This window comes from Adiantum capillus-veneris, chromosome 15 (assembly GCF_014529385.1).
Source record: "Adiantum capillus-veneris isolate H3 chromosome 15, ASM1452938v2, whole genome shotgun sequence".
NCBI classification, from domain to species: domain Eukaryota; kingdom Viridiplantae; phylum Streptophyta; class Polypodiopsida; order Polypodiales; family Pteridaceae; genus Adiantum; species Adiantum capillus-veneris.
Window position 1 is genome coordinate 131313296 of NC_140945.1, and position 9476 is coordinate 131322771.

The following is a 9476-nucleotide window of genomic DNA, read 5'->3' on the forward strand; positions in this document are numbered from 1 at the left end:
TGGGATGCATGTCACTTGGTCAAGGATGCGTTGATTGACTCCCAGGTTAATGAGTCCTTCTTACAACGTCAATGTATCACGGCTTGGGAGAAATCCAGAGGTTCTCGCTTCATCCATTACACCACACACATTGCCCCAAATTAGAAATCTCTTTTCTTCTCCAAACGAAGTAACCAAACCCATCCCTACATCCTTGAGCCCATCCCGTTGAGTGCAATCTAGACCATTGCCTCCATTCGTCTTAACTCCCATTCTCTACGCTACGAGACAGGAAGTTGGGGCACTCTCAAGGAGTGTCATTGACTTTGAACCTTATGCCTCGTCAAGTGCGAGGGAGTGAGTACCACACACTACTTGGCTGCTCAGCTTTTGACCAAATTAGGTCCTCTTTTCCCCATATATTCAGCCATGAGCTCTCCTACATACCTTCCTCTCCCAAAAACGATGTGGACTCTCTATTGCGACGCTCATTTCAGCCATTGTTGAGCATCGAGAGTCACTTATGACCTCCACTCACACCAAATGACATGGTCATTTGGTCCCATAGGTCATATTTGACCTCCGAGAATGATAATAGAACTATCTATCTATCTATCTATCTCTCTTTCTTTATCTCTATCTCTAGTCCTCTCTTTCTCTCCCTCTCCACCATCACTCTCCCTCTTTCCCTCTCTCACTCTATCTCTCCCTCTATCTCTCTCTTTCTCCTCCCTCGTTCTATCTCTTCCTCTCTTTCTCTATCTCTCTCTTCGTTTCTCTATCTCTATTCCTCTCTATCTACTCTCTCTCTTTTCCTATCTCTCTCCCTCTTTCCCTCTCTCCCTCTATCTACTCTCTCTTTCCCTCTTTCTCTATTTTGCTATCATTCTCTCTCTCTCTCTCTCTCTCTCTCTCTCTCTCTCTCTCTCTCTCTCTCTCTCTTTATCTCATTAATTCTCTCTCTGTCTCTCTCTCTCTCTCTCTCTCTCTTTCTCTCCCTCTATCTCTCTTTCTCTCTCACTCTCTTTATTGATTTATCTCTCTCTAACTAGCATGTATCTCCCTCTTTATCTATTTATCTCCCTCTCCCTCTCTCTCTCTCTTTCTCTCTCTCTCTCTCTCTCTCTCTCTCTCTCCTTCTCATTAGTTCTCTCTCTATATTTATTTACCTCTATCCCTCTTTCTCTCTCACTCTCTTTATCTATTTCTCTCTCTCTCTATCGAACATTTCTCTCCCTTTTTATCTATTTCTCTCTCTCTCTCTCTATTTAACATCTACCTCTCTTTATCTAACATTTCTCTCCCTCTCTCACTCTCTTGATCTATTTCTCTCCCTCTCTTTAAATCTCTGTCTCTCTTTCTCTTTCTTCATTTATCTCTTTCTTTCTCTCTCTATTTCATCTAACACTATCCAAACAATCATTTTCAAAACGTGCATCACGAATCAATCATTTCCAAACCTGTGTAGCAAAGCAACCATTTTCAAATGTGCTTAGCAAAACAACCATTTCCTAATGAACCAAGTATGTTATAATGGATTCTCTATTTTTTTATTTGTGTGTGTGTGTGTGTGTGTGTGTGTGTAGTAGTAGTAGTAGTAGTAGAAAACAAAAGGGAAAGAGGGAGGATGTGCTTTTGTGTTTACCTCTTCTTTGTAGCGTTGTTGAGCTTCGAATAGGTTGAGCGTCCAAAGAAGATAGCGGAATACCCCCTTGCTGAAACTTGGACGAAACCCTCTTCAAAGAAACTTGAGAAACTTGGAGAATGAGACAGGGGGAAGGGAGAGGTGAGGGGGGGGGGGGGGGGGGGGGGGGGAGCTTGGGAGCGATGGCGGAAAGCAAGAAACACAGGGAAGGAAGGGTATGCTGCTAAAACACGGCATACTCTGCCTTATTTCCTTTTTTTAGGCCCCAACTATTATCGTGGCTATTACCATGCTTATTACCACGCCTAGTCATTTCAAACGGATACATGCGAATCCGAGGTTGGGGGGGGGGTACAAACCACCCCCCCACCCTTAGCTATACATTATTTCATTTTTTAGCCTTTTGAGTTTTTTTAATGAAGATGTTTAATTTTTCATGGATACCTTATTTTGTAGTACTTTTAAATGTTTATTAATTGAATTTTTAAAATCTCTTTTAGTTAAAACATAATTTTAAAACTCATTGTCATTTATTCCCTTTGACTTTAGCTATATGTGATTTTTTCAATGGAATTAAGTTTTTTTTTTTTTTAATGACACATGACTAAATAAACAACTTTTCTCATGTGCAGGACATCGATTAGGATGACCGTGGTCCTCCTAGACGCCCAGAGCAAGATCGTTGGCTCAAGGAAAAACTACCTTGTCCTTACGCCAAGTGCAAGAGGGAAATTCCTCGCTTGAGGTGCATTGCTTAGGAGCACGTGGAGAACAAAGGGCTTTGGCATCCTCGGAAAAGCGTTGGGAGAGATGATAGCACTACTCACCTATCCCATGAGAGGTGCCCCATTGGTCTGTGTTCGGTGGTGGTTCACCGGCGTGCAAGGCCGAATGGTAGAGGCAAGAGCGACTGGGCGATTTGGGTGCACCGCATGGTGATCCTATCGTTGGCTCTACGTCGACAGCTCCTACGACGTCTTCTTCACACTTTGAGGTAGAGGATGAGTAAATGTTCGACATGTGTGATGAGTTACTAGCTCATGAACGTGACGTGTGCGAAGAGGATTGTCAGTCCTACACTAAACAGGCTGCCGAAACGGAGGATAGATTGATGACGAGTGCACGATACTCGGTGCTCCGAGCATCATTGGAAGTACTGCACTTGCAAGAAAAATTCGGTTGGAGTAATGCAAGTGTCGATGCACTATTGCTGTAAGTATGGAATGTGGCTTTTATATACTCTCTCCCTCTCTCTTTATGATGTCGTCTTCTAGGAATTATACTAATACGCATGTTTCTTGTAGTTTGATGGGCAAAATGTTACCAGCTGATAACCACATGCCTCCAGATCGCCGAGGAGCTAGAAACTATGTCACTGCAATCCTTATGAACATAAAGGACAATAGGGAACTAAGAAAATATGCATATATTATTTGTATTGAGCGTGGCTATAAAAACTTTGATGATAGGTTTGCAGAATGGTAAAAATTCAACTTTTTTGTACCTATTTATTTTCGCAAAACAAAAAATAGTGAGTGAGAAGCAATCATATGTTCTGATCACCAACCCATTGAAGTTAACTAGGGAATTTATATCAAGTCCTACAAAAATCCCTAATCCTATTTTTATGCAACAAAACGTAAGAAATGATTGTTTTAAAGAAAATGCACTGGTCCATCAACTTTGGAGGCTTGGTGTGACCAAAAGATGAGATATTTTACAAGTTTCTTATTTTTTCCATGTATAGTAGGCCTTGAACTATAACCTCATGAAAGGATTTTACAAAATGAGTGGATCTACTATAGTTTTGGAGGTTTTTTTCAAAACCCTGAAAGGACACTTTTATGTCCTATTAGGTAACCAACCTAGTGTTAAGCTTATCATCAAATAAAATTTCTTGTACATTGTGAGCGCCTCCTCTTGCTTTCTTCTAGCTCTATACGCACCCATAACAGTTTGGCAAGACTACCATCTTTTAATCTCTCAAGCCATCATGGAGCCGACGATGGAAGGTGTCATCAACGCATTGCAAAGCATCCAAGCTCAGTTACAAGAACTTCGTGAGAGTAACGCTCAACTTCAAGCAGGGCAACCCCTAATCTTGGGACTCGCCTTGCAAAATCTTCAACGTCAAATTCAAGAGCTTCAAAAGACAAGGACACATCAAGAACAAGCTGCAAGATCTAGCTATTCTCAACAACATAAGAAGGAGCGGAAGGTCAGCATGCCTGAAAAATTTGATGGGACTAGATCAAAGTTTAGAGGTTTTCTCCAACAAGTGCGCTTCTTCATTCGAATGCAACCAGAGCGTTATCCAGATGATGCCTCTCAAGTAGGCCTTACTGGGACCCTCCTCTCGGGTGCGGCTCTCTCTTGGTTTGCTCCCTTACTTGAAAAAGAATCTCCTTTTCTTCATGACTTTGAAGCTTTTGTGCGGGAATTCTCTTCAACCTTTGGGGAAACTAATAGAGCAAGGGTTGCTGAAACCAAACCTAGAAATCTCCGCCAAGGATCGAGACTTGCATCCGTCTATGCATCCGAATTTCAACAACTCACTTGTGATCTAACTTGGCATGAGGAATATTTCGTTATCCAAATTAAAGGATGACGTAAAAGATCTTTTATTGACTATGCCAAAGGTTCACACACTAAGAGAGTTCATCTCTCAAGCAATAGAATGTGATAATCGACTATTTGAGAGGAGACAAGAGAGGCATCTTGGGGCACCATTGCGACCCCAAACAGAAGTGACACATAATGGATACACACCTCAACACGTCCATGAATCAATCATTGAGCCCATGCGAATTGATTCAGCACAGTTTCAACCTCTCTCAGCCCAGGAGAAGCAAAGGCGACGCATTAATGGCTTATATATGTATTGTGGAGAGCAGGAGCACATGGTTCAACAGTGTCCAAGGAAGAGAAGGATAAAGGTTCATGGCGCAATGGCCTCAACGTGTTCGGAAAACATGAACGTCCAACCCCAATAGAGACCGACCGGTTGGACAAAAGACAAGCAAAAAAAGGTCTCTTTCTTCCCGCTGATTCCACTTCAAGTTTTATGCTACTAGTCAAGATCCATATGCCGGGTAGGCACATGGATTGTGAAGCATTATTAGATTCAGGTGCAATGCCCTGCTTCATGGACAAAGAATTTTCAAAATAACAAGGCATACCACTTGTGAAGAAGTCTATTTTAGCAACTGTAGAAGTCATTGATGGCCGTCCCCTCGCTTCAGGGGATGTCAGGTATGAAACTCGTCCCATAGAAGTAACATTATAGGAGCATGTTTCAAGAATAGCGTTCAATATTATACAAAGCCCAAGCAGTCCAATTGTTACTGGGCTACCATGGCTTGAATTACATAATCCTGGCATCGATTGGAGGGTTTGTAGAATTGAACCATGAAAAGTACAATAGAAGAAGGGAAGGTATAATAGGCATATATATTTTAGAGCCAAGTTCTTCATGCTTGCAGCCAACAAGTATCCAGCTTTCCTGGTATTTGCAACACCAACCGACACGTCGACAACAAAAATCGTGGAGGCATTTCCATGTCAATATCAAGATTACAATGATGTTTTTGAGAAAAATAATGCAGACCTCTTACCGGAGCATCGACCCTATGATTGTGTTATAGAGCTTTAGGAGGGAACCCAACCCCCTTTTGGCCTAATATACAAGCTATCTGAAGATGACTTGGTAGAATTACCGAAAAATATTGATGAGAATCTTGCTAAGGGGTTCATAGGACATTCAAAGTCTCGAGAAGGAGCTCAGAAAGATGGAACTCTCCGGATGTGCATGAATTATAGGGGCCTAAACAAGATCACCGTCAAGAATCGTTATTCCCTTCCCTTGATCCCATAGCTTCTTGAGAGCCTTGGCAAAGCAATAATATTTATGAAAATAGATCTTCGTGGTGCTTACAACCTAGTCAGAATCAAAGAAGGTGATGAATGGAAAACAACCTTTCGGACAAGGTATGCCCACTTTGAATATACCATCATGCCATTTGGTCTCACAAATGCCCCAGCTGTTTTTCAAAATTTAATGTTTTTCAACATTTAATGAACGATATCTTTCGGGAGTATTTGGATTATTTTGTGGTAATATATTTGGATGATATCTTGATATTTTCGAAGGATCAAGAAGAGCATGAGCACCATGTATGATTAGTGCTTGAAAAGCTTCGTGCATCAGGGTTATATGCAAAGTTGGAGAAGTGCTCTTTTCATCAATCTAAGGTGGAATTTCTTGGTTATGTAATTTCTGAAAAGGGAATCTCCATGGATCCAAAGAAGGGTCAAACCATCCTTGATTGGGAGACACCACCTCGGTAAGAGATGTTCAATGTTTCCTCGGATTTGCAAATTTTTATTGTATCTTTATATAGGGGTACTCCAAGGTGGTTACAACACTCACAAGGTTGACATGCCATAATAAGTTTCTCTGGGACTCAGAGGCCGCGAAAGCATTTTAGACTCTCAAGAAAGCTTTCACGACCGCACCCATTCTAATTCATGCCGATCCTACAAAGCCTTTCATCCTAGAAACAGACGCTTCAGATTTTTCCCTTGGCGCTATTCTATCCCAAGTAGAGAGGATGGTCGAGTACATCCAGCGGATTTTCCTTTTCGCAAGTTCTCAGCTGTCTGCTGCTGCAAAAATCAATTATGAAATCCATGACAAAGAGCTCTTAGCAATCATTGACTCCTTTGACACTTGGTGTCATCTACTTGAAGGAGCTCCTCATAAGATCACAAGAATTTGGAATACTTCATGACATCTTGCATCTTGAATCGTTGCCAAGCCAGGTGGAAATATCCTATCAAGGTTTGATTTTATTATCTCTTAATATAGACCTGGCCGTCAACAAGCTAAGACAAATGCCTTATCAAGAAGATCCTACCTTGCACATAGAGAAGGCGACGAAGCATTTGATTACCAAGAGTCGTGATTTTGAAACCTGAGCAACTTAAGCTAAACGCCACCACGAGCCAAGATCCTAAAGATTGTACTTTTCTTTCTAAGGTGAAGACGCAAATTGCCAAAGACCCACTTGCTCAGAATATAACTACAAGGACAAGAGGTTAATGAGGACTTTCAAGAAATTCATGGACTAATTTACTATAAGGGTCTTCTCTATGTTCCGCCAGGACCAACACGCTTGGAGGTACTTCAACAATGGAATGATCTTCCATCAGCACGGAATTGTGGGGTTAATAAGACCCGTGACTTTTGGTGGCCTCAAATGTGGAAGCTTGTCAAGGAGTATGTAGGCACTTGTGACACTTGCAATGGATCAAAGGCCCCTCATCATCGTCCTCATGGGTTACTCCATCCCTTGCCCATTCCAACCAAACCATGGTCATCCATCTCCATGGATTTCATTGTAGAGCTACCCTTGTCACAAGGATTTGACTCCATTCTAGTATTCGTGGATCGATTTACAAAAATGGCACACTTCATTCCAACCACTAAAACCATCGCCAGCAAAGGTACGGCCAAACTCTTTCTACGACATATCTATCGTTATCACGGATTACCGGATGACATAATTTCTGATCGAGGTCCACGATTCATCTCTAGCTTTTGGAAAAGCTTATTCAAGCTACTCGGAGTACAAATAAACCTCTCCTCAACCAATCACCCACAAGGTAATGGACAAACAGAGAGAGTAAATCAAGTTTCGGAACAATATCTCCATTGTACTATCAATTATCACCAGGATAATTGGGTCGAGCTCCTATCGCTAGCAGATTTTCATGCCTCCACCCATCACACTCCATTCTTTGCTAATTATGGTCAACATCCCAAACAGGATATCCACAGACACTATCAAGTCAAGAATCCAGCCGCTATTCATCTTACACAACAATTATCTGTAATTCACAAAGAACTTACGATTCATATCAAAGAAGCTCAATGCAAGTATAAGGAAAGTGCAGATCTCCATCGCATGCAGCATCCAAAATACAAAGAAGGGGATAAAGTGGGGCTCCTCCGACGTGATCTGCGTTCATCTCGTCCCTGTCAAAAGCTTGATTATCGAAGGCTTGGCCCGTTTAAAATTATCCGTCAAATCAATCCAGTCACCTATCGAATCCGATTGCCCTCATCCATGAAAATCCATCCGGTCTTTCATGTCTCAGTCCTAGAACCTTGTCACACATCTAAGTTCCCAGGAAGAGCCCTACAACCACCTCCTCCGGTTGAGAGTCAAGGACATGACGAATATGAGGTCGAGAAAGTCCTAGATTCTCGAGTTTCGCGTGGTAGGTTACAGTACTTGCTGCATTGGAAAGACTATGATGTGAGTGAACGAACCTGGGAACCAACACACAATCTACAACATGCATCTCTCAAAGTCCAAGAGTTCCATCAACAACATCCATGGAAGACCAACTCAAGGAACACCACAGCTCTCATGGAACTCGTTGCTAAAGTAGGGGGTAATTTCATGGATGCTTGAGAGTCAGTCGCTACCTGCATCATCGCCTATGTCATCGCCTACATCAGAAGGCTCTCAAAGAATATAGAAGGATCTAGAAGATTCTAGAAGTTTCTAGAAACATGGAGAATATTCCGAAAGAATCTAGAAGTTTCTGGAAAGCTCTAGAAAGTTAAAGAAGGATCTAGAAGGTTCTAGAAGAACTAGAAGGATCAAGAAGTTTCTAGAAGCTGGGAGAATATTTTGGAAGAATCTATAAGTTTTTGGAAAGCTCTAAAAAGTTGAAGAAGGATCCAGAAGGTTCTAGAAGAACTAGAAGGATCAAGAAGGTTCTAGAAGCTTCTAACCTCCTCAAGAAGAACCTAGAAAGTCTTAACCTCCTCAAGTAACCTCCTCAAGCACTAGCATAAATAAGGGTCTTGGGCCACAAGCCCCTCAGTCCTGCCAACACCAGTTGTGAGGCTCCTATGAGGAAATCCCTCTTCTAGTTCTTGTCTTATGTTCAAGCCTTGTCCTTGCAATCAAGCTTTGTCTTTTACTCAAGTCATGTAATCCAAGTCTTGTATCTAGCTCTCTTAATAAAGTATTAAGTCTTATAATCCATATTAAGCTTATCATCAAATCCAAGTTCTTGTACATTGTGAGCGCCTCCTCTTGCTCTCTTGTAGCTCTATACACGCTCGTAACACTAGACACATTTGCAAACCACTTGCACTCGAAGATGAAGCTATGAAAGGTTCACACAGTACCTGGCTTCATCACCGTCTGTGTCAAAGTTGACCATGATTGCACAATCCATAGTGGTTCTACGCTCATCAATGTGGCGTGTACGAAAGTGACGACCCTTTGACCACATAGAGTTAAAGGGAAGGCACTACAAAATAGAAACATATATATTAATTTATCAAATACATATTAAAGATAATTTAAACATATAGCGAGACAATATGGTTTAGGTATACGAGTACTCTACCTTTGGTACGTAGCCTCGTGCATCCTCCCATTCTTTGTTGGTGATCTCTTCTCCGCGCGCTTTTGCCTCGATCATTCTCTCATGAATCTACTCTGCACCAATGAGATCTGAGAAACATGCACGGTGTCTAGGCACTCGGGGTGACCTCCTTCCTCCATGTGCTTGTTTCCATGCTTCCCTGTCTTGAAAATTCCTGGACTTTTCCACTGTCCACAAGTCCACTCACCTGGTCATAATCTTTGCATTGAGAATGCAAATGTTATCGACCACTCGGGATAGATTTATATCCATATTAAGTAGTTTCCCCTTTCCATTTGTCAAGTGTGAAGTCATCCTTGAATATTCCTCGCCTCACCACATGCGAGGCATTGAAAGATCAACTTGTGCCAAATACTCTGATATGTAAACAAATTTCTCTTGA

The 9476-nt window shown here is 41.8% G+C and overlaps 1 protein-coding gene across 1 annotated transcript; it reads left to right on the top strand.

The window, feature by feature from the left end:
• The first annotated feature begins 1806 nt into the window (after positions 1-1806).
• LOC147441504 (uncharacterized) lies at positions 1807-8103 on the top strand. Its single transcript, XM_086483439.1, has 2 exons — positions 1807-1839; positions 7453-8103. Exons 1-2 carry the CDS (start codon positions 1807-1809, stop codon positions 8101-8103), a joined length of 684 nt encoding a protein of 227 aa, XP_086339565.1.
• Positions 8104-9476: the final 1373 nt, after the last annotated feature.

Bases quoted from the DNA above. Each gene is read 5' to 3' on its own strand.
- LOC147441504 (XM_086483439.1), top strand. From the start codon at position 1,807: ATGGCGGAAAGCAAGAAACACAGGGAAGGAAGG. The intron at 1,840-7,452 runs GTATGCTGCTAA...CATCCCAAACAG, and splicing joins AGAAACACAGGGAAGGAAGG to GATATCCACAGACACTATCA.